Genomic DNA, 25,844 nt, shown 5'->3' on the forward strand with positions numbered 1-25,844 from the left:
CTTGAACGTAGCACAAACTAGCGCGAATTGGTGTTCCTTGTTTGGGAAGTGATCGCTGGGCCTTTGTCAAGCTATTTATATTTACAACAAGCTATTACATGACATTTTCTGTCCCTCTTTGAGTCTTATTAAATCATCATAAAACGAAAGCATGCAAAATGGGACTTTTGGTTTTCTTTTATGGTGGTCAAATGTACAGTATGATCTTCACAAACAGGATGCTGATATGCAACATGCACATTTCACTTTTTAATATCACAATATAAACATGAAGGAAATAATGATTTGAATTTCAAAAGCCGTAAAAACATAAAATTACTTTTTACAGCAGAGTAGTTAAGAACCAAAATAGCCCAACAATTGAATAAGAAGTGGCTCAATTATCAGGTTCCAAACAGGAAACAAGCTGCCGAGCCTTAGCCTGAAGAAGAGAGTGATCTAAATACCTGGACAACAGATGAAAACATGGCATCAAAGTAAATATAAAATAATGTGCGAGTGTGTGCATGAGTACCTTTGACGTAGTCCTGTTTTTTTTTTTTGTTAGGGTGGAGTTCAAAAGTTTAAGGCGTCCCACTGTTGAGCCAAATGTTCTTGTCGTTGGGAATCTTCTCACAACATTAAGCAGCACGCTTAGCTTGACAAGGAGAGGCTTGAAACAACTGAAGTCATAAGAAAAACAAGATTTTAGTTTTCAGCTCAAATTTAAAAGGATGTGTGGTGTTTAATGGCAATCTAGCCAGTGACATTTTGCTAAATTATGCAAAGACAACCCAAGTGAAACCAGACCTGCTCCTCCACAATCAGCTCCAAACTCGGCATCTCGTCCAATTGAACCTGCTTTAAAAAAAAAAAAAATCCTTTTCAAGACACCTGGACCATGAACACTTTGACCATTTCAGCGGCAACCTTCTCTGTGATAACGGCACCTTTCTGCTCATCCAGTGTCATCTCCTCTACTTCTTGCAGGTCGACTGTGCCATCGCCCAGGTACAAACTGACTGGACTGTACTTGACACACAGCTGAGTGAGACGGGTGACAATTAGCCAAAAGATCAAACAAAGAAACGTCAACACAAATATCGGTGACTGACCCCGGGACTGTCCAAGGGCCAGTAGGCCACCTGGGCGTGGCCCTGGTTCAGCAGGACGGTGTGGATGTAGACGTCGTCGCTTGTGCGCGTGTCGCAAAGGTAGAGCTGCAGCACGTCCCCGACGTAACACTTGAGGGCGCCCGCAAGGACGTGATTGGAGCAAAGGCTCTGGAAGGAAGCGGTGGCCTCTGGGGTCCACGCGCCCTGCAACAGAAACGGAAAAGAACACTTGATGTGGAGTTTTAATTGAGAATTCAAGGGAAAGTTTCATTGAAACATGTCTCGGCATGACTCAAAAGAGGACGAACTATAACAATATTTACTGTTTTCGGTTTAATTCCAGCCAGGGATGAGGGAACAGCTTGAGCCGGTAGAATAGAGAAGCACGTCCTGTTAAAAAAAATAAATAAAATAATGTTAGTTCACAGCAAGACTTCAGAGGCCCACGTAAATATTCATCCATTCACAATCTGAACGGCTTTCTAATCATTCCATTAAATTTGCCACTGTCATTTCCTGACTGTCCCACAAATGCTTTTCCCGTCAGTGTCAGCATACTTGAGGAACTTCAAGTTGACAGAAGGCAGCGTGGTGGTGTTGCCGTAATCCACAAAGTACACCTCCACCTGACAGCCGCTGACGACTCGCTGTATCACCACTCGGTAGAACCAGAGGCCCGCCGCGGACACGCAACAGGCTTGGCCGCGTCGGACGAATCGCCGCGGGAGTCGGTAGCGCTCGGACACTTTGGGGCAGGTGTAAAATCGCCTGCAAGACGACGACAAGGGAATGAAATTTCGGCGGAATTAACAAGACGCTGGGCAATTCATTGAAATGTGGAGGGAACAAGCTAAATGTGTCAAATCTTTTGAGAAAGTAGAAATGGATGCGCTTCGGCACTCTCGCAAACGTACGAACCTTGTTGAACAGTCGCTCACCTCATCTCAAACATCATGTCCAGCAACGCGCGCGACTCGTCGCTTTCGAAGAAGCTGATGTAGAAATGTCCCGGAGACTCGACATGCTCCACCTGAACGGCCGTGACCTCGCGAGCGGCGTGTTGCGTGGGACGCTTGAGATGCTCATGGCGTAGGACGTCCAGGGCCACGTCCTGGGTTCCGATCTGAGTTCTGTCCTGAGCCACAGCGGCGTCGCTACATATCTCAGCGGCTGGACTTCCCTCAGTGCTCTGACATGGAAACAGGATATACTGAGTTATCATTGGTCACGAAATTGCAGAAGAAAATACCTGATTAACCTCACCTTCTCTGGGGTCTGAGAAACCTCATCTGTCCTCTCTTGATGGCCGACCGTCGAACAGCAATCAGCTTCTGCCTTGATTTGGCCTTCTTGAAGTGCAAAGTTGTCCTCGTGTGCGATCGTAACACAGTGAGCAACGCTTGCCACTTGGCTTGAATCGACTAAAGAGAGACATGGCAGGTGTCTTTTCAGCAATCAGCTCAAGTTCTACATTTATGTACTTATGGTAGTACATTTTGAGGGAGCACTAACAAAACTATCGGTGCTTTCTCCGTGAAAAAAAAAAAAAAATCAATCCGAGTGTTAACCGATCTCAGTATATTGATATAGCGATCGCAGAAGAGTATGTAAAATTCAAGCACATGCCTTAATTTTCAGCGTATAAGTTGCCCCTTAATACAGGCGTGAGCAAACTACGGCCCGGGGGCCACATTGCGGCCTGTTAAACTTTTTAATCTGGCCCGCCGAACTTGAAAAAAATTATATGAATAAACCTTGTTAATGTTTTATTTTCTAAATACTGTGGTGTGTCAAAAACATATTTTGTCTGCAGCACAGTGGAGAGAAGAACATTAATCAACAAAGTAATAACGAGTTATCTCAAATTTCCCCATTGTGGGACTATTAAAGGACATCTTAATCTTTATCTTTATCTGGAAACTGAGCTCTTATTTAGGGTGTCTGCAGCAACGGCACAGGAATCTCCTCATTTTATTCTAAACATTTTGTATCATATAAATTTGTAATATTACATATGTTGGAATTATTATTATTTTTAATACAACCTTTCTGTACAGCTAAACTTCTATAGAATGTTTTTTTTTTTTTGCGGGAACCTTGTAAAATATTTCCTCTGGATTTATTATTTTTTTTTTAAAAACGCCTATGATTCATGGGAAATTACGGTTCTGTACCTCCCACAGTCCCGTCACAGTCCACAGCAACCGCACGATCTCCTTTGTCGGCCTCTGCTGGTTGTGTGGGTAAATGACTCTTGTCGATCAGATGCTCATCCTTACCGAAAGACTTCTGTTAGGCAACAAGGGACACAATAAAGGACAAGCAAAATAAAAAGCATCCCTTTACGTAGCTTTTATTTTAAGCACCTCCAGCAGCAGTTCCGGATCGACATCTGGATCCACTTCTCGTTCCTCCTTTTCCGGCGCCTTGGGCAGACATATCGGTGGCTCTTGGTGAAAATTGAGGTGGTTGGGAGCACAGTGAGAGGAGTTAAATTGAGAAATTAGAAATGTATTCCCGTGTTCGCTGCAACAGAACACACCTGATGGTTTTCCTTGCGTCAGAATTCTGCAACCGCGTGAGCTATTCTGCCGTTTGACCCACTGGGGCGTGTAGAACAAACCAGTGGGATACATAGAGCCCGCGTTGCTTCTCAGGCCGACAATGAAGCCCATGTTGGTAGGCTGGACGAAGATCAGGTCTGCCACAGCCTCGAGCATCTCTCTGAGAGTGTTGAAACCGAAGTTGTGGGGGATCAGCGCGTGGCGAAAGCACCGCATGTAGCAGGAACTCAAGTCACACCACTTGACAGGTCCCTGCAACAGTCATCGTTTTAATGGCACACCACTGCAGCGCTGCAATTAAACGATTAGATTCAGTAGATTAAACACTTTACATCTCATTAATTGCGACTAAATCATCATCATACAAATTAGGGATGGGCGGGTAATGATACCATGTATCGGATCAGGCTGATACTGGCCTTTATTTCAAGGAATCGGGTACTCGCTGGCTCACTGATACCGAGGCGCCCTCTTGTGGCCGTTTTGTATCAGGAACTAAATGTTTTGCAAGGCTGACAGAACCATTTTTTTCTAAGTCCTCTCTCATGTGCCCATTAAAATGCAATTTCTGTAAAATGCTTTATATTAATGCTTCATGGGAATTCACCTGGGCATCACTAGAACACGCAAACTAAGGTCATGATTTGTAAAAAAAGAAAAGAAAAAATTGCACAACAAAAATCAAAACAAATATGAAAGTTAAATAACAACGAGCAACAAACACATATGACAAGAATTAAGATTGTTATAAATGCAGTCTGGGATGCGCGCGGTATCAGATTTCTGCTTCGTGCTTTCCTTATACTTCTTCCAAGTCATGCACATCATTGCATAGGTGCCCCCTAGTGTTCAGACCGAGACACCACAGTTGAAATAAATGGACGGCACACATTGCTCAGTTACTTGGAGCACGATTGTAGTCCATTTAATTATTTGCACTTCACTGTATTCCTTTGAGAAGAAGCTGCACAAATATATATTGATTGGGACTTTTCCCTGGCCGCTGGATATTTGTGTTTCATTTTCTGTATTTATTTGAGGGATCATTTTATTGTGTTTTATGAACAAATGGAAAAAAAGCTAACAGAAAATTGACATTAACTTTACACAATTATAAGTTAAACTGCTATATTGGGATATGTAGCTTTTTACTTGAATATGATCTGTCACTAGTTTAACAAAAAATGTATGAGCAAAAGTAGCAGTTGTATCGGTTACTTCGTATCGGTGCTGTTAGTGAAGTCGTATTGGTATCGGTTTAAAAAAAAAAAAGTAGTGCAATGGAACATCGCTAATGAAAATAAAATAAGTTCATTACAGGACAATCATGCTTCAGATTACCTGACAGAGGAGGAGTTGCAGCTGTGACCTAAAAGTGTCGAGTGAAAGAAAAACGTTCCGCCGTGGAAGATACTGGATGGGCGCTGGTTGATACTGGCAGAAATAGGTAGTGCTCTTTTTCTTTGGCCTGCGCTGCTTGGCCACCAGCTGCTCAATATGCATGGTGGACTTGTCACTCACAGCTGCGAAGGCACAAACATAACACTCGAATAGGATCAAAGACTTCATAAGGATCATGCGATCGACTGGCGGCTACCTTTGAAGACTGGAACGCCGTTGACGCCGCGGGTCACTGACAGCACGTCTGGCATTGCCGCGGCCATATCCGCAACATTTCTGAAGCCCAGCAATTGCAGCGGCATGGGATGTCCCAGCAAGTTGCCGTAGTCGCGCGTCAGCTGGTTGGGGTTCAAGCCGTCTTTGGACGAGATGAGCAAAGAGCGGACGTCCTTCTTGAGCTGAGCCAACACCTGTTCTTTATTCAACTTGTCTGCTGACATCTGTGGGAGAATACCAAAAAAAAAAAAAAAAAAGATGACTTGTTAGTTCTGTACTGTCGCTATGATATGGACTCCTCCATGTATTCTGTGGGCAAATTAAAATGTGAACACAATTGTTTAGCCAGGCATTCCCAAAAGTCTTGTTTTCTTGTATTGACTGAATTGACATTGTGAGTCCTGATTTCTGAGTCAGTGACTATGTTTACATGCAGGATCGATCCATCTTCTGCAAACCTTAGTGATTATATCTGCTCATTTGAATCAGGTGTGTTTACAGCAGGGAGAGATGAAAAACAGGCAGGACACCGCCCCACGAGGAACAGGATTAAAGACCCCTGCACAATACTCCTGCAGCCTCGACAGGACCGTGCAATTGAGGGGCACAAGTTGAGCATGCGCAGAGTGTACCGCTTGATCGGGATATTCCGATCAGTGCGTACATGCTTATATATTGGGGTAAGAAAACGAGTAACCCAGGAATGATGTTCGGAATTTTAAAAACCCCGAATAACGGCATACACGGTCTTTAAAAGGTTTGACTGCATGCGAGTGATCATGAGCTAGAAATACAATTGACTTACTTGTATTGCTGCATAAGTCTGAAAAATGTGTTGTACTGTAAATCAGAATTTCGAACTGAGCACAGGTAATAATAATAATAATAGAGCAAAACAAATAATAGAGAGCAAAACAAAGTTTGGTTTAGGTTGAAGCCATTATTCTTCCATCCCTCCATTATCCAAACCACTTACCTCACAAAGGTCATTAGCATTCTAACAACTATTCACGCTTTAATAAATAGTTAACAAAATAATATAATTTCGCCTTTAAGCAAATGTTTCCCCCAAACAACAGAAAGTGTAAATAACAGCGGCATAACCCGATTTTATTGTGTTAGCAGCCGCTAAGCTAATGTTAGCATAGCCTGCTCCTTGCAACAACACCGAGCCACACACATTAAAAAAAAAAAAGAATAAAGACAGCGACATGACTAAACTTCGCCTGGACTCTTAACACACTTACCGTTAATGTGCGCTTCGTCGTCTTAGTGCTTGTTTAAATGTCACGACCACGACTAGGCGGCTTCCCCCAAAAGTGGCGACGAGACACTTAGCATCGATGTTGGCTGAGCTCAGTTCCAATAATTACATTCAATTAAGCCACTTGTTCACCCAATATAGTCACGATTGAAATTTAACAACATTGAATTTAAACAACAACAAAAAAGTTAAATCCACTGTCCAACAAATGAACATTATCTTAGTTACCCGGAAAATGGATAGATTTATTTATGTTTTGAATGAGAAGTGTTGAACTGGCCCGCGGGCCAAATTTGGACCGTAGTGTAATTATATTTGGCCCATGAGGCTATAACAAACGACTACTATACCATTTTACATTCTTTATGATAGGAACATTCAAAATGATAATAGTAACATTCAATAATAATAGCAATTTTAAAAACTAAACATTGTACTGGATTAGTAAAACCAAAAAAAATCAGCATTTATATTGCTTTTAAAAAATTAAATGCTGGCCCACGGCTTTGTTCAAGTTTTACTTTTCGGCCCCCTTTGATACCCCGGTTTTAAATGTTATGAACACTGCAGACAAATGATAAACTGGAGATTGTCAAAGAAATGTCTCCAACCTGAACAATATTATATTTGTAAAAGTTTAATTATAGTGTCTCTTTATCTGAACATATTATTTATATACTTTAACATTTAGTTGTTTATTTGTTGGCCTGTTTACTACTTTTATTCTCTTTTCTGCCCCTACACCCTGTGCATGGGAATTAGGTGATGCTGACCGATTTGGAAGTCGCTGTTTCGTTTCTACAGCAACTGTCCAGTAAAAGATCGACCGCTGACCACATCCTTGGAGGCGCTGCTATGGAGATTATGGCATCGAATGACTGGGCGAGGACCCGCTCCAGCGAAGTCGTCTTCGTGCAGGTCTTCATTTGATTTGACTACCACATTATTTTCAAATAACATCATAATATGTGTTCAATGTTTCCAACTCATCCTGGGAGCGGGATTCCCCCATCTGTGGTCCCTTCCCAAGGTTTTTCATTTTTGGGGTTTTGAATTTTTCCTTGTCCTTTGAATCTAAGCTACAGCCTTCCTGTCTGGAATTTACAAGTTTTGTCATTTGGCTTGCTATCATAAACAGAATTTAAAAAAAAAAATTTTTTTTTTGCAAAGACACGATTGTGGTCGTGAATGAGGTCATATCAGTGACCTTTGGCACACTCAGCAACATTGAACCGGCCTCCTCTACAAAAAAAAACAGTCCCACAATTGCAGAGTTTGAATAGAATTCCAGCTCGAATGGATCCTGTATGTGGCGGATGGTTACGTGATTGAGTTATGGCACAGAAAAGCAGCGCTTGCATTTACAAAGCTTCACAAACATACTTCAAATAAATGAAATAAACCGCAGAATTCAAATGATGAGTAAACACAGGATATCATCATGTGGCTGGATTACACATCCTCCATTCATGTCTTCAGTCAAGGCCGTCAAGACGAACATTTATCCTCCTTTCATATGAAAAAAAAACACACTCATCTGGTCCATTACCAGCAAACCACTACCCTTAAATCTTTGGAGTGCTTGGCAAGAGAGAATGTGGAGGGAGTGGCAGCGGGTGCTTGCAAACATTTCTGATAAGTGATTAAACCACAATAATTACATTCATTAAAAAAAATAATAAAAAAAAGAGAGAAGGAATTAAGTGCTCATGATGTTTTGAAATCGCCCACGTTGCAATTTTGTGATCTGGCCACTTGGCGGCGCTGGTAGTTTGTGAATGGCATGAGGGAGGCCCAGCTGGCGAAGGCAACGTGACATCATCCAGACAAAGCAGCATCCGCTGGAAATGTTCCAACACGTTCTTTCTTTCTACGCCCACAAATGTGAACATAAAAATATCCCACAATAGGACAAGTCACCACATGACGTCAAAGATACTTCCGGGTGGCATGAGCAGAAACGTTCTCTGATGGCACCATGAGAAAATAAACCTTTCTCCAGAACGTCATTTGGACCAAGACATTTGAGAAAACCGGATCAGTGGCTTGAATGTATCATTTTATTCTTTCAGGGTTGTGTGGGAAATCTTCACGACTGCTTTCATTTGCCTCCTTGAAAGGGAAAAGAGACTCAACATAAAACGTTCACAATTACATTCAATAATTAAGAGCTCGCTTGAAGCCTCCGGTGGCTTTTCCACGCTGCCACAACGAGGCGCTCTCAAGTGGCCACGCCATGGCGAAGCCCACGCCCAACATTTTTTTTTTTTTTGGTCTTTTGCCTTCTCAGGTTTCAAAATTCACTTTGTTCACATGCGATGTCTACTGAGGTAGCGTTCTCTCAAGTTATCATCATTAATATTAATGGCACCTATTTTGGTGCACAATAGCATGAGCGTGAACGCTGCGAAATCACAGGCGAGGAGGGTGGAAGGACATGGAAGAGTGGCAATGGATTAAAGCAAACAAAGAAACAAACGAATCCAAATGGACTTGCTGGATGTACCGCTGTGACATTTCGCCAGTTACGATGAGGCGTGTCTGAGAGGCAACGACGCAAAGTGACTGCCAGTCAGCCGGGCCTCGACTGGGATGATAAATCATCACAGTGATGAGCAGCCACACACCGGGTCAATACGCACGCTGAAGGATTCATCGCAATAAGCCCGATCAATCAAACGCTCTCATATTAGCACACTTTGTCAAGCTCAAATGGGCCATTAAGAAGACAAAACAAAACAAAGACAAAAGATGGCGTTAAGACTTGTTGAGCAAGAGGATGCCTGGTCCGAAACCACACAGACGGCTTTCTGTCGTTTATCCAAGTTACATTTCATGACTGTTGATCCTTTTTATGTTTACCTCTCAATTGTTCAATAACTGGTGTTTTTTAGGAGGCCCTCTTGGAATCAGGGACAACATAGTTTGGGGGGTTTCATTACAGTTAGGGTTTTTTTAAATTCAGGTTTTTTTTAACTTTAGTTTTTATTAGTTTTATGATTAGTTTTTTAAATATATGGAGTATCTTCTCTCTCTCTCTCTCACCCCTCTCCCTCTCTCTCACCTCCCCTCTCGCTCTCGCTCTCTCTCACATTGTAGTGAAAATAGATCCATCAGTGGGTAGAAGACAAGTATCAGATTTTTGAGAAAAATCAAATTTGAAGCATTTGGCGAGAAAGGATTAGTTTTAGTTTGATAAATGCAGTTTGAGTCAGTTTTAAAATTTTAAAGGCATTTTTGTTTTATTTGATTTTATTTTTAAAATGTAACTTTAAAAAAAAAAATAATTAAAATGTAACTTTTTAAAAAAAAATTAAATTGTAACTTTTTTCATTAATTATAAAAACCTTGCTTGGAATCGCTGTTTATTAGTATTCTCCCAACCAATATATCGCCTTCATGGGTTCCTCAACATGCTTGCAAATTCTACAAAAGCATCAAAAGTTGGAATATTTTCTCAACAGTCAGATCAGTTTGTAATTTGCTGTTCTCAAGAAGCGCTTCGATTGCATCTGACACGCCAGATGCGGACGCACATCACCTTCATTGTGCAGGGACCGCAAAGTGGGTGGTGATGCCGCAGGGTGGAGGTAGCTCGCCGGAGGGCAAATTATCCCAAGGTGATTTAAAGCGCGAGTGAGGGAGTGAGTCATCGGGTTGGAAAGTGCAGAGAGGTAAGAATGTATATGCCCTTAATGCAGGCAAACTTTTGTCAAAGTCATGAATCGCACAGCCTGACGACATTAAAGCCAGCTAGTAAAAAGTAAACACGAGCCGGAGAGAGGAGGAGGAAAAGATCTCTGCTGGCATTAATATGTCTCTTCACTTTTTGTCAAGCGTAATTGCCCGTGAGGGACTGGCGAAGGGAAAAAGAAAGAAGGTGAGTGACAGACTTGCACTCACTCAGAACAGACGCACGACGACGCGCGATTCACTGGAGAGCTCTCATGTTCCCGTCGGACGAGTCGTGTCAATCACACCGAGCGGTTTCCAATATATTGAACTCGTCAATTTATTCCGAACACTTGCGTTCATGCCGCTGTCACTAATTAATAGGAATACTTTAAAGACTCAATGAACCGCAGAATGATTGAAATATTTCCTTAACTGCAGAGCTGGGCACTTGACCCTTTTTTGCCAGTCAGTCCCCCGCACTCCGGCCACTATCTCGGTACCCATCCAGCCAGGACCCTCCGGATTTATTCAGAAAAATTGTCAGTAAACCAAAACATTTATCATAAATCAGATATTATTTATCGTTATACAGATGAATTTAATGTGTGTTTGGTTAAAAAAAAAAAAAAAAAAAAAAGGAAATGGGAAGATGAGCTTGAAAAAAAAATAATCGCATATGAAATCTCAATTGCAAATTTTTCAAAATCGTTCAGCCATGGTCCCACGGAAATAACGTCCATGTAATATATGCAACTATAAGCACAAGTAACAAAGAGTTATTGCTGGTGGGTTGCCGCCCACTGATTTTGGAACACGTTGAAACGCCTTAAGACCTTGTTTTCGAATCTTGTAATGGAGACTCCACAAACCTCAACGAAACATAATTCCACAAATGCAAAAAAAAAAAAAAAAAGTGACATGAAGGGAGTCCCGCCAAATCCTGCCACTTTGCTTCTTTTCAGCCATTTCTCTGAAATCTTCCAGTGAGAAGGTGAGAAGGTAGGAGGGGAACAAAGGGGACGCGTCGGCAATCAAATACTTAGGGGGGGAAAAAAATCGCCCGCCCGCCACTTGCGCTCTCGACGATTCTTCACCTGCACACTCGCCTCCGTCCGCGCCGTTGCTGTATTGGACTTGTACTTGTGTTCAACAAAGGATGGGCCAAAGAAAGAAACGCTTATTGATTATCGGCGGGCCAAAGGGGAGCAGACGGTGCCGCCATTAGCCCGAAACGCGTCCTTCGGGAGCGTCGCCGTGGCAATCTATAACTGCCGCCACTCATTTGTCCCCCACTAAATGTCAAGCTGTGGCTACTTTGTGAACGCGCCGCCGAATGAAGCGAGGCCAACGAAGCAGAGCAAAAAAAAAAAAAAAAAAAAACCTGACGGGAGGAAAGAAAGAGTGGGAGGGAAAGGTCAGCGAGAGCAAAGAGCACAAAGTATCTGAATGGCTCACACTGGCATTAAAAAAAAAAGGGGAAGAGAGAGAAAAAGATGGAAGAAAGGTCCTGCAGAGACAAAGTGCACTTTGAAAAGAGGGGCGAGAACAATGACGAGGCCGTGATGGAAAATGAGACGTGACTCGTCCACACTCGCGTCGCTTAAGTTGCGGCGGTGGGTCGCACAACTCTGACGACTGACTCGCAGCAGATGACTTTTTTTAAACATTTTTTTTAGTGCATTTCTAGAGGTATTTTTGTATTTATTTATTTATTTTTTGCTTGACGGCCACGCACAGAAAAATTGAAGGAGGCAAGGACCATTTGCCATTGAACGACTTCAATAAAAATGCTAAAAAAATAAATAAAAAAAAATCAAGAAATTGTGTGTTTGTTTTTGAGTTATTTTTTTTGAACACCTTTCATTATTTTGGGGTGAAGAATACATCCACCAAGATGACCACATTCAGAACCAGAGCAAGAATTTCTTAAGCAGCGTTCACTTGAGGATCTTAGTTCATGATTCAAATATTTGCACAAAATCAGACCTTGACACAGACAGCAGAAAGAGGAGGAAAGCATTTTTGCTTTTGAAACGGAAATATCTTCATTCATGAGGCATTATAAGGAGAAATGTTGTAGAATATGACATTCATGTCATATTATATCCCAGTGTTGTATTTTTAGGTGCAAGTTTTTATCCAATCAGAATTCAGATAGCTTGTGTTGCCGGGCAGATTTCATAGAACCAGTCTAGACAGTTGCGATAGCCAATCAGATCACGAGTTGGCGACAGCGAGGCCTTCTCGCAGGGCTCACGTTGAAGAAGACGAAAGCGTCTTGCGATTCGATTCTCACTTGTGACAAGGCAGCGCTATTCGGAATCAACAAATCCACACCAGACAATCTTACTCGGCAACCGTTGGAAAATGTAAAATATTTTCTCGCTTTTTGAACCCACAATGGCCGAAGGAGGGAAAAGCGTGGATTTGATCGCAGTTACGCTTGCAAATTTTCAAGACCGACCATTCAAGAGAAGCTCGCCCTCGTGAGCCAACACCCGCTCGTGCGTAAGTGTGTGACTGCATATTAATCATCCAGTCGTGGTGTCAGAAATTTTGGCGTTACGGACGAGGGGATTTATTCACGTCGGACTAAGTGGGACTACACTGAAGGCCGACGTATGAAATAAACGGGTTTTATTCTGTTACTGTAACATTACAGACAGTTTGAACATTAAAACTGTGCACGAATATTGTAAAAACAACCTGCACTTAAATGATGCAATCAAACGCATTAAATTAAAAAAATACAGAAATAAAACTTAGGTACGAAAAAAGTTCAATACAACTGAACTGTAATAGCCGTTTCCTGATTTCCATAATTCAATTTAAGACACGAAACTCAGACTTGAACACAGATTCACTACACAGAGTGAAATATTTCACATTTTGAGGAGTAGAGACAACTTCAAATTTGTCATCTCACGAAAGTCTTACACAAACATAAACAGATTTGCCTGTTTACTATATTCCAAACAAAGTTTGACGAACTGTAGAAGGAATCTTCCCGCAGAGGAAAAAAAAAACCAAACAAACAACTGCCCGTCTCTAATTTTAGCAACTTGAAAGACCTCCTAATCAGAGAGAATTGCCAAGATTTGTCTGTTTCCTCACCTCGCGTGCTATTCGTGCCATGAAAAAAAAAAAAAATCCCTTTATGGCTTTCTTATCATCTATTTAAGCGCTCCTCCGTTGCCTCGTTGCAATCACGAGGATGGAAATGTGGGCAGAGTGAGAATCGGCGGCGGCGCCGCCCGCGCGGACATATTTCACGTTTCACGTCATTACTTTTTACGACACTTGAGGAAACGACTCGTTCTCCACAAATCACATCTGCTCTTTCGCCATGCGGAAACTCATTAGAAAAAAAGAGGTCGAGTAACAGCGGGAGATATATTTATTGTACATTTGATCTCGCAGAAGCCAAATGACTGCTGTAATACGCTTTGCAAAGTTGAAAAATACGATATTGACACCAAGTTTCGGTTTGGATACTTGCTCCGCCCTTTTGATGCCGCACAAATTCTTGCATGGTGATGATCATTTATTTTGGGCATGCTTTAAAATTTTGGCATAACGCAAAAGGTAAGTCAAGGAAACTTTATTTCTATCGCACATTTCATGCACGAGGCAACTCAATCCGACAAAAAGCACAACACCGAAAAGTTTATGTAGCAAGAAGGGGCCTTGGAGGGGGTTGATGACCCCACTGAAATGTTTGAACGACCCCAGATGCCAGGCCGGATAATTTACTTTTGGGTATTTTCAGATTTTTTTTCCCCTCGCCATCGCCGCAGGGAACATCAAAAGAATGTTTATCGGCATTTTCCGAATTTCTGAGGAAATATTATTCCAAGGGCCACCCAAAGTACGGCCCGTGGGCTGCCACCAGTTGCCCATCCCTGGTCTCTCGGCTCCCACAGTGTCGACTCGATGAAAAGTTTCAATGTGAAATGAGCCATCGACGTTGGTCTATTTTTCCCGGACATTTTTTCGGCTGAATGTGGAGATTTTAAGACATTGTGTGATGCCAGCCAAAAGTAACAATCGGCTACTCTCTTATCTTTTTCAAAGGGTGCGTGGAAAAATTAAAATATGATAAAAGATACATGATTGGTTTCTAAGGACAAATACTATAAATTACAGCTTCATGTATTTTAATATTGTCATTATTATTTACATTGTTGGTAAAGAAAAATATTTTGTCTGTATATTTGTAGCTGGTGTTGCCATTTTTTTGTGTGTGAGTGTGTATGCGTACGTGAAAATTTTATTTATATTTATTATTGATAATGTTTTTCCAAGTTTTTGTTTAGCGGGGATAGCCTTGGCCACTCCATAACCCCGCCCAAGGATACAAGTCGAGCGCCGCCAATGAAAGTAATGAGAACAAAATGGTTCATTAAAATGACTAAAAGAACGGACATTTGAACACATTTAAAAAAAAAAAAAAAAAAAAAAAAATGTGAAGACCTTTAAAAGCAAAGCACAGACATAAAGAGTAGATTTCTCAAATGACTAAAAGACCGTTTTACGAAATAAATTTTAGGAATTAAAAAAAAAAAAGAGCACAGTTTTTAATCTGGATTTAAAGGCATTTATAATTGAGGCTGACTTCAGTTCAATTTATCCAATTTCCCTGCAGCATAACATCGAAATGCCGCTTCACCACGTGTGCTTTGAAAAGTCAAAGTTAAAAGTGGGAAAAAAACAAACAAAAAAAACAAATGATCAAATCTCAAATGACCTGATATGCAGGAAGCGGAAAGAAAAAGAGCAAAAGGATCCCGGAAGAGACAAACGCATTGCGAATGTCACTTTGATGACGCTCGTCTGGCACAAAGCTGCTTGTTTGTTCCACTCAGAGACAACATGAGGGCCACAGTCTGGGACACTGAATATTTGATGCACTATCACAGCGACTGTCGCATTCAATGCCACGTTTATTTGAGGTAAAAATAGCATAGGCATCTTCCGGGAGCGACACACGATGTTCTCTGAGAATAATTTGATAGGGTTTTGTCCGCTAAGACTTTATAGTACAATTTTCAAGTCGTTTGCACAAAGCAAACCTATCGCAACACCTGCACGCGTGAAGCCATTCCGCGGCGCGTCAATCCATGCCGTTTCCATGGCGACGTGGGGCTATCGATCCTTGACGGTTTTCATGCTGAGGGAGTTTGGAACAACAGAAAAATATGAAGCACCGCTGTATTAGTAGCGGCTGTTGATCTATTATTTTTTTGCCTTAGATGGCATTTAAAAAAAAAAAAAAAAACAGAGAACAAGCTTTGAAAAAAAGTATGTGACATTTACAAGATAATGAAACTCGCCACAATATTGACTCAACACGGCGCTGTATAGTTCTGAACGTATCTTTTGAATTTTCATTTAAAACGGCTGCTTTCCTTTTTGCAAAATGCCACAAACGCAACCCAATATCTAATTGCTTGGCCCTTAAGTTAACAAATGAGGAAGAGCAGTGGCCATTTTTGCCCTTTCACGACCACTGATGGCGCCATCACAACAAAAGCATTGCTCAAAATGTCATCTGTCCCTAATGGATTTTAAATGAGTCGTTACCTTTTAACAGCAAATGAGAGAATTCTGGATTACACAGTGACAGACTTGAGCAGTGACACTGGTCAACAGCAAATTTTAATCAGAGATAGCTTTATGGCTCCCTAAACAGATTTGGGACGCTGATCTTTAAAAAAAAAAAAATGTCTTGACTTTTGTTTCAGCACATCAGATTTTTTTGGGATATTTACATATTTTTGTTTTTTGATTTTGACTGAAAGCATACGTGATACTCTTAATATGTGCTGTACAACATTTCAGAAAAACAAAATCCAGGTCTTGCTGAAGCAAAACCTTTAATTCATAAATATGATAAAGTTTAGGGTTATTATATCACATATTTATGGAGATCCTAAAGTGACATGGAGGAAAAAGAATCTTGTTTGTGGTTAGGACAAGAAACATATTTCTTCTTTTTTAATTTTTTATTCCCATGTCACTTTAGGGGCTCCGTACATATTATTATTATTATCATAATTTCTTTTATTATTATTTCATATATTATATTTATAATTATTTGTTATTATTATGCAAACCTGATGTGCGAGACAAAAAACAAGGGCAGATTTGAAATCATTGCCCCAAAGAAAAAAAATCACCTAGAAAAGTTTACTTGCATTTCTAACTAAAAACGTTTGCAAACATTTATTGAAAAGCGTTTGTAATCGTCTTTCAACATGCTCGACAACACACTATTTTTTTTTGTTTTTTTAATCCGATCAAAAACGTGTTTTCCTTTTCATCTATGTCAGCGCCATATAGTGACAGGCAGAGCAATGCAAACCTCTTCCACTAGATGGCAGTAGATACATTGAACCTGGTTACCATTCCTACTCGGTTGTTGACCACATTTCACGTTGGGTAAAAATGATATGTACGATGTTACGTTGTGACATGTCAAATATGCTTCGGCACAATATCAGCCACATGTGCACGTGTATATTCAAACAACGAAGCTTGTCACGTAACAACGAAAGGGGATTAGGTCACGGCACAAACGCGCATTTGTATTTTGTATTCACGTCAGCAAAGTAGAAAAAGAGGCATTCGGTGACGTTTTGTACAATTTGCAAACTCGGAAGTGCATTCATGTCAATAAGGTGAATGCCCTTTTATTTGTGCGGCGAGCAAGAAAAACAGGCGCATAATGAAAAGCGCGAGTGATGAAAGGCCACTAAAGCAGGCCATTTCGTGCTGTCCACTTCACATGTTCAAGAGACGCGGCAATTCTATAATTATGGTCTGAATGGGATGTGCCTGAAAGGAAATGGATCATGTTCCTTTGTGACAGCGGAGCAAAGTGGGGAGCCGAGGAGGAGAAATGGGGCTTTCGGAGTGTGCGTGTGTGTGTGTTGGGGGGGGGGGGGGGGACAAGTAGCTGAGGTAAGATGGAGGATGGAAGGTCGCAACAACACAGATGAAAGAGTGCTGGAAAATTGAAAAAGACTCAGAAGAGACTAGAAGTGAGTGGTAGAGGGTTAGGAGGAGAGCACAAGGGAAGTAGCAAAGAAATAAATAATAAAAAAAAAAAAACAATTCCCCGGTGAGGATTAAAAAAAAAAAAGGAAACAAAGAGACTGAGCAGGGTGGAAAAATGAGCCGAGGGCAGGCGACGAGTCAATCATCATCTCTCGGGTGTTGGACATGTGAGGGAGAGGGAGAGAGCATCATTTTTGCCCTGATTATCATGATCATCACAGCCGCAATCATAATCAGGGTAATTCTACCGCGGCCAGATGGAAAAGCGAAACGTCAGCTCCGAGGACATCGTGGAGAGTCGCTGAAAGAGGCAGAAGAGTGTTCAAATGGAGATGGCCGAGATGAGTCAGACGTCATCAAGTCACAAATGCGGCCTTGCGTGTGGTGCTGCGGAGCTAAGGCGAGGAGGAAGAAAGGCGCAAACGGAAAAAGCGCGGCGGTTCCAGAAGCGTTAGCTTCAACGGGGAGTAGGCGTGCGGCAACATCACCGACAATATGGCGCAGGCAGACCAGAATGTTGGAAATGAGGGCAATTCCTTGCAGGATATTCAAAAAACAGGACGCAAACGGGACATTGGGCATACGTGACGTCCCCCCACACGGGAATGCAAAGTATGGCGTCCCAGAATCCTTCACTTTAAGCCCCTCCCTATTTCATGATTTGTTCTTCATTTTGTCCCATGTATGTGTTCGGGAAAACCGCGATTGAAAAAAAATACGTGAAATGCTGTCACGTGTCACTCAATGATGCGGCAAATCACGTGACAACCGATTAATAGTGAATGAAAGCCAAGCGGCAGTTAGTTTTCTATGAGCCGATCGTCGCCATTGTTCATTTCTGTACAGTAAGAAATGGTGACCTTGCGACGTCAGATCACCTCACCGAGGAAAGCAACGCGCTGGAGTCGATCCCATCCGAGGGCGAGGAGCCAAACGCGGCAACGCTGATGAGAACGGCGGGCCGATTTGGATGAGGGATGGTCGTGAGGTGAAATTGGAGAAGATAAGAGGGGGGCAATAAGAGAAAAGAGGCTATTAAAGGAGATTCATGACGGCGAGAAACAAAGCGGAAGGAAGGAGACGAGGGAGAGAGAGAGACGAATAGACGCGCGGGCGAACACAAGGAGGAAGAGTTTGGAAGTTGGTGGGGAGCGAGAAAGCAGGTGTGAGATTCATGGAGAGCACTTATCCCGGAATATATATAACCGCATGGCAGGAAATGAGATAGATGCAGAAGAGTGAAGATGGAAATAAAGCTGCCAGGGTGGAATGAGTCTTGCCGGGAGAGGGAAAGTTTGGTGGTAATGGTGATGGATGTGGAGGAGGGCGGTTTGGGCGGTTTGGGCGCTGACGGATGGCGGCGACGGCGGCCTCCATCGCGCCCGGCCATCTCAAAGTCTTCATCACGGCCGCGCGCTAACGTGACTCGGGCTAATTGCGGCGCCTTGGCAGCTACACGCTACTTTGACTCTAATGAGGAGCTCATCAGAGACGCGAGCAGGCAGATGTTGTTTGCGATTCACCGTGAACGCTCGCATTCTATGTACGGCGGCGTGACAATTGCGGAGGATGAGACTTTGACGACTTCATCGGATCGCGGATGGATTTATGCTATGCACTTGATTTTGGAGTCAGCCAGCCTGCTATCAAATGTCAACTGCCTGCACGCTTAACTCGTTCAATAATAGCCAAGTAAAAAAATATATATATCTTTGACGTCTTTAGCCGTCAATGGCAGTAAATGATTTTTTTTTTTTACAGAGCTGCTCTAACTCTTGCGTCCATCTTATTAATTTATTTAATCTTTTTATTCATAATTTGGATGTTTCTTAATTCCGTATGTTCAATTGTCTCTAAAATTTAATTGAGTTAAAATGACCTCACAGTTTAGGTAACTAAAAAAAAAAAAAAGTTTCATGTTGGTTTTGCGTTAAATTGTGAAAACAATCATGAAGACCATTGGGACATTTAAAAATGCTACACTGGTGAATTTTCCAGCACAGTTAAGCGACTCACGCAAAAATAGCCCTAAGCTGCTGATGCTAGTTTTTGTATTGTCACATCACAGCCAAGTTCCTTGGATGTCGTTTGGTCCAACAATTTCGGAACCTTATACGGGAAGTCGAAATGGATTTTATAGCTTATGAGACCATGAGGTCATTTCTGAAGCGCAATCTTTGAGATTCAAGGAGAACGAGAGGCTTTTGCATTTTAACATTTTCATATTTGTTGTTTTAATATGCTCTTGATAACATTAAAAAAAACAAACAAAAAAAAAAAATCAGGTGGCTCAAACAAGCGTTTGGCGTAAGACGAGCACACAGCACATGACGCCGGTGCACCTGCGCTGGAAGAAGCACATGATCCACTGTGGAGCGTCAAGGAGACATAATGGGGTAGTAATTGAATAAAGCTGAGAAAGAAGATAAGCAAGAAGGCGTAAGCCGCCCCCCACCTAAATAAAAAAAAAGGAAGTAAATGAAAGGTGAGCACGCACACGCACGCGAGTGCCAGCGGGTGAGGCGTTTACAGATGGTTGGATGTTGGAGGCGTCCCAAACAACACAGCTGGGAGCCGACAAAGGGGGAGGGGGGGTATGGAGGCGGGGCGAGGTGGATTCAGGTGACGGGGAGTGAGGAGAACAGTGCGCATCAGACAAACATCTCGGATCAAGAGATGGCAGGATGAATTCAAAAGAATGCGAAAAGCAATTAGGAGGTGGCGAAACGGAATCACGGGGAGGCGATGTGACACAAGACGGCGGAATGAAGAAGAGCGGCTGCTGGTGGGGCGGCGGAATGAACGACATGATTCTTTGACGCTAAGACATTTTGGGCCAATTGCAGGCCACCAAGTTAGGCAAGGCAAGGCGTCTTGATTTTTCTTTAGCACGTTTCAATGTGCTTCACACCACAGCTAAAACAGTGACACGTCCCCAAAAAAAATCCCCAAACTCAAATACACAGTGGGCCGAAAAGTAAAACTTGAACAAAGCCGCGGGCCAGCATTTCATTTTATAAAAACAATATAAATGCCGATTTTTGAATTGAATTTTTTTATTATAAGTGGTTTATGAATGCAATTCAATGTTTAGTTTCTTAAAATACTATTATCATTTTGAATGTTACTATTATCATATAAAATGTAAAATGGTATAATAGTCATGTGGTATAGCCTCGTGGGCCAAATATAATTACATAGTGGGCCAAATTTGGCCCGCAGGCCAGAGTTTGACACCTATACCCTAAACGCTATTTTTTTTTTTTTTTTTGCTGCAGCTTTTTTATACTTTTTGAGTCTACTGGAGATAAAAGCATGAATAAGTTTCCCCTGGTCTGTTTGTTTTTCAGTCTGGTAAGAGGCTGTTTTCACGATTCATTTGAAATCATCAGCCCAAGATTTTGGACTTTCGTCTTTCAAGACAAACACCAACCCTCTTTTCCTTTGTTGCCGAAAACAACGACCTTCACAGAAGGTCAAATTAAAGCCACCGGCAAAGCTTCTAGTACGCCTTCAGTCCATCTTGAAATTTCACCCTTAAGCCCGATATCGCGCACATTTGTGAGTCGAGCGTTCCGTGCGTGACCTTTCCAACGGGGGCATACACATTTGTATGTACGCAGACGAATCGAAAGCGCCAGCGTGACATTTAGGGCAAGACGAGATTTTTGTGAGAAGATTGAGAGATCTGGCGAGAACGCCGCGGACGACGAGAGGCGCAAGTGGATTGTCGGCTGAAATTGGAAGTCAAGTATCCACGGTCAATCGAGTGGAGACTCACGCACACGCGCATCATGACACGGATGGCGTGTTGCTTTTCTCTCACCTTGTTCCAGACAGGAAGCGTGCTGAACTGCCGCCAGTTGTCTTAAAGCGTCGCACTTTGTCGAACCTGGTTCATCCTCTTACGCTGTTACGACAAAGTACTGGCTTTCAAGTTATAATTCAAGAAAATATGGACGTGTGGGAATTTTTCAGCCTTCATCCAGATGTGCTTCCACACAAAACTCGTCAAGCCATATTTTAAATCATTCCCTAACCAGCCGAATAAAGAAAATGGAGCGTTGCCGTTTTTTGCTCTCAATGGCAGCTAAATAACTGGTTGTTGTACGTCAGTGCTTCTCAAATAGTGGGGCAGGCAACCCTGTGGGGGTGCGCGGTGCGATGCTGAGGCGGGCGTGTGTGACCCTGGGGAACATGCTTTTTTTTTATGCCGTGCTAGAATAAAGTGTAATTGCACATCGACTCCAGTAGATGGCAGTGGCGCTCTCCTCGCCCATTGTGCGCAGTATTGACTCTACGGTGAAGGTTTGTTTTGTAACGGAAATGCGATTATTGAGAGTTGCGGCGGAGAGTGGGTGGTGGTGGGGGGCGCGATTTGTTTGCTATGTTAGGGGGGGGCGTGACAGAAAATAATTGAGAAGCACTGTCGTACGTCAAGACAAGTGGTGACTCCGAATTTTGTTATCCGATGTAAAAAAAAGTCATCTCATTGCACGTTCCTAATCGGGCTGCCAAGCTAATCCCCCCCCATAAAAAAAAAAGGGGCACACAAGACTGCACACAGACTAAAAAAACGTAGCAATCAAAAAGGCGTAAATCCAAAGTCGGTGGATGTGAAAATTCAAATAAGAAATTCCAACTGAGGAATAACAAAACGACAGAATCGGATGGAGCGGATTCTCAACTAAACCTAATCGAATATGCAATTATTTTTTTTTTGGGGGGGGGGCATGTGCAATACTTTGATTTGGAGGTAAAAAAAAAAAAAAAAGAACAATCCTGGAAATGTGGAAAGGGAGGTGGAAGCTCAATAGCGCAGTTCGCTTTCCTCCTTCCACTGAGCCGCTTTTGTGTCCTTTTCCAGCTCCCAAAGGCAGAAGACAGCAGAACGGGAGAAAATGACAGCATGAGGGTGCAAGCGCCTTTCAAACCTTGCACCTGCGCATGTGTGTGTGTGCGCATGTGGGTGGCGCAGGTTCAGGAATAGAAAGACATCCATGCAGAGACGCAGACAGAAGAGGGAGTCAGATAATGAGAACCAGGGGGAGGTGATGCTGGCTCGGGGAGAGGAAGATGGAGACCCGAAATAGACATGCAAAGTGCAAGGTGTTGAGTCAGAAAATGAAGGGAAAGGATGGCAGGCGGAGAGACAGACAGAGAGAGACGGAGGGCCAGAAAGAGGGAGCAGGAGAAAGGTAAAGTGGGAAACGAAATGTGAAAAGAAAGGATGCGGAGATGTGGCAAAAGAAGGCAGGCCGAGTGAAAATGCGGCAAAGGAAATCAAGAGCGTGTCGGCGACGAGGCGCAAAAATATACACGAGATATCCTGCACGTACGCGCGAAAACGGAGCATAGAAATTCGGCGTGGAAGGTCATTTCAGAAAGTTCAAAAATAAATAAATAAAAATGTCCAAGAAAGTGATTTTTTTTTTTTTTTTTTTTAAAGTTGATATCATCTGAAGTTGGAATTTCTGAACATATTTTTAAGATGACCTCACTTGTTTTTTTTTTAATTTGGGCACTTTAGCAGGCCGCTCAACTTTATTGCAAGAGCACTTTAACGACAACTGCGGCTGTAATTATGTAAGATCAAACATAAAACAAATCACAGTAAATGAATGATTTATTTATTTGTATTTTTTTAAATATTGAAGAACAGCTCCCTTCCAAATGCCTTTGTCACGTTACACATCGCGTATGACGCAGCTCGCAATGGCAGCCAGGGCTTTTTTTCCCAATTCCAATGTAAACGAACAAATGCCGCTTACGAGCAAAGAGAGGCCGTTTCAAATCGCCTGTCCTCTCTGACTTTGCTCTATTTCGTTTTAGTGCTGAATTCTAACGCGCTGAAGCGACACCCGCTGGGCTCCACGAAGCTATATACACATCAAAAGCCGTTAAAAGCTTGTGTTTGTTTAAAAATAAATGGAAAGGGGACCTTGGAAAAAAAAATCGTATATTAAATCATAATACAAACATTATACAACATTTCTGAGTTGAGATGTTCCGCAAAAAAGTGAAAGAATGACATTAGCAAGAAACCTTCAAGTGGGAATCCGAGCCCAATGCCACCGAAGCCACTTATTTGTATTTTTTATGCGAGCTTGAGACTAGCAATGACCCTGAATTGAATCGAACGCCGCAAAAACTCTCGCGATATCCAGATTTACGATTTGCGCAAGGACAGTATTTGTGCGCACAAGATGTAGAGAACTCACAAGCGTCTCCCACCTGGACTCCACAAGATGAGGTGCTCTGTTAAAAAAAGAAAACAAAAAAACAAAGAAGACACTTGTTTGGTGGAAAGCATGCACAGGAGCACTTGAAACTGATTAGATTGGGAAGGAAGGCCCATTACAGATGATGAGACACACTCAATTAAACAGGATCGGGCTCGAGTGCACCCCCGGGTGCCGCGCTAAACCTGCAAACCGCGAGGGGAATATTTGCAATGCGGCGACGGAGCATCTCGCTGTGTTTGGAAAAGCAGCCCACCGCCCCTCCGGGGACAAGCCGAGGCGATCCTCATGTTGATGACGCCCCCCGATAGGTGTGATAAATGCTGCGACACGTCCGTGTCAAAGCGGAGGGTGATAATGTGCAATCACGTGGAGGGAGGGAGGGAGGGAGGGGGGATGCGGGACCGCCGCTCCATGCAAGCCGGACGGGCTTAAGATATTCTTAGTAAATGAGAAGTGACGGCTGATAAAAAATCAGTCAAAAGAATGAAGGAAGGAAGGCCGAAGGCATCACCGAAGCGTTGACTAAATACATCAATGACATATTTGCCAACCTCTTGTGCAACTCTTGTGTAGCGAGGGCTGTCAATTGTGCATGTGTACCTAATGAAACGACCGCTAACCTTTGAGAAGACGCCAACAGGTATGGACAGATGCTAACGTGGTGTGAAAGAACAGTCGAGAACTAATGAGAATGACAAAAAGATTCCGAAAAAACACAGTGATGCTTGTGTGTGTGTGTGTGTGAGAGAGAGAGACGACCTCATCTATTTCGCCTCTCCCTACACAACATAAAAAAAAAAAAAGATCCCATCTGCTCATCACAGCGAGGAGAGACGAGACGTTGGGAGGCACAATAGCGCAGCTGCATAAATAATGCAGCCTGTGTGAAACTATTCACACAGGCTGCGAGCTTAAAAGTGAACATGCACGCACGCACATGCGCGCACGCACGCACACACACACACACACACACACACAATACCGATGCCACTTTCAAACCTACGATGCGGCAAACGAGATGATCTGTTGGCCCGATGCAAGTGGACAGGAACAACCCCACGGCAACGTTCTTCAATGGAATAAGAGGAAGACAAATTCCACAAGAATGCAGAAATGTCACCCCGTGCGGCCGCGCACACCAAAAACCGCCACTGCATTCGCAAGTACTATTTGGCAAAGCTGGGCACTTGACCCTTTTTTGCCGGTCGGTCCCCCACACTCCGGCCGCGATCTCGGTACCGTTACGGCCTCGACCCTGCAGCGTTATTCGTAAAAATTGTCGGCCCTGACCCGGTAAAGCTTAAGTGCGACGGATTCCGAAGGTCCTGTACCATAGATTAGAAATTGAGGCTGAAATCCGATTGGACAACAAAATAAATAAATCCCCACACGTATTGGAAGCAGCGTTGCCAATGGCAACCAAATGAATCGAAGAGGCCGTCGGGAATAAATACCTTTTCTAATACAATTTCACGGAGGAAATATTGCGTATTAGTGAAAATGTGGCCAGTGCTTGAGATGTTTCGGCCGTCAGAGGCCCGCCACGATATTTCAAACGAGCAGAAAGCGTTCTCAGTATGACGCAAGCTACAATGAGCGCCTAAACGAACACACGAGAGGAAGGAACCGGAGACCAAGTGGAGTACATAATAGTGAATTACAGAGCATTTGGAGGGAAAACTCAACTTCCACTTGCACACATTTCAATGTCAATGCAATGCTCTCGAGCCGCTGCGTCAATTTGCTCCCATCAAAAGCCGCTCGCCGCCGCATTGCGAGACCTCAAAGCGCTCCGACACGCAATACGCGGCACGACTGTCATACTCGAGCGGCGCAGATGACGATCCTGTGGGAGGCGCGGCCGCCCCCGCGCCGCTCGGCACGCGGGGAAAGTCACGCGTGCTTCCGAAGCCTACCAAAGGGAGGCCGAACGGCACGGACGCCGGCGCACCTCCCGTAAGGCGCCGCAATCCCAATTTGGATCGACCACGCACACATGCGCGTCTCTTCCCGTTATGAAGATTCATCGTCGCTTTAGAGCATGTCGTTGATGTTGGCTGTGAGTGCCCACGTGACACACAGGAGGGGATAGTATAAAAAATGAAATCAAAACAAGTCTGGCTTTGCTACTTTAGAGCGCCTCGTTGTCAGCTGAGTGTGCACATTTAGCACATTTTTGTCCCAAGTGCATTTCAATGGCCGTCAGTTAGACACAGATTTTCTTGAGTCAGGCCAGTCCTTAACCCCCACAAATCTGGGATCCACGATATAGTTTTAGATTGTAATATTACCATTCACCACTAGATGGCAGACATTGCTTAGTTGT

The 25,844-nt window shown here is 43.0% G+C and overlaps 1 protein-coding gene across 8 annotated transcripts in view; it reads right to left on the minus strand.

The window, feature by feature from the left end:
* Positions 1-163: 163 nt before the first annotated feature.
* LOC148339089 (tudor domain-containing protein 5-like) overlaps positions 164-25,844 on the minus strand; it is a 147,736-nt gene continuing 122,055 nt past the window's right edge. Inside the window, exons 1-16 of one of the 8 annotated variants that reach the window (XM_088294644.1) lie at positions 6,523-6,728; positions 6,081-6,098; positions 5,256-5,499; positions 5,000-5,181; positions 3,637-3,910; positions 3,461-3,543; positions 3,269-3,383; positions 2,358-2,515; positions 2,033-2,283; positions 1,653-1,862; positions 1,418-1,484; positions 1,095-1,298; positions 910-1,023; positions 790-840; positions 515-662; positions 164-446 (exon numbers count right to left, since the gene is read on the minus strand). In XM_088294644.1, coding sequence (XP_088150770.1) covers positions 621-662; positions 790-840; positions 910-1,023; positions 1,095-1,298; positions 1,418-1,484; positions 1,653-1,862; positions 2,033-2,283; positions 2,358-2,515; positions 3,269-3,383; positions 3,461-3,543; positions 3,637-3,910; positions 5,000-5,181; positions 5,256-5,499 — 1,995 coding nt within the window. In that variant the 5' untranslated portion in view covers positions 6,081-6,098; positions 6,523-6,728 and the 3' untranslated portion in view covers positions 164-446; positions 515-620. Of the gene's footprint in view, positions 447-514; positions 663-789; positions 841-909; positions 1,024-1,094; positions 1,299-1,417; positions 1,485-1,652; positions 1,863-2,032; positions 2,284-2,357; positions 2,516-3,268; positions 3,384-3,460; positions 3,544-3,636; positions 3,911-4,999; positions 5,182-5,255; positions 5,500-5,733; positions 5,822-6,080; positions 6,099-6,251; positions 6,454-6,522; positions 6,729-25,844 lie in introns of those variants that run through there. The other 7 variants (XM_088294648.1, XM_088294642.1, XM_088294650.1 and 4 more) reach the window with 7 other exon arrangements.

The sequence above is a fragment of the Idiotropiscis lumnitzeri genome, chromosome 4 (assembly GCF_059441095.1).
Source record: "Idiotropiscis lumnitzeri isolate Australia: NSW breed Sydney's pygmy pipehorse chromosome 4, RoL_Ilum_1.0, whole genome shotgun sequence".
In the NCBI taxonomy this organism is placed as follows: domain Eukaryota; kingdom Metazoa; phylum Chordata; class Actinopteri; order Syngnathiformes; family Syngnathidae; genus Idiotropiscis; species Idiotropiscis lumnitzeri.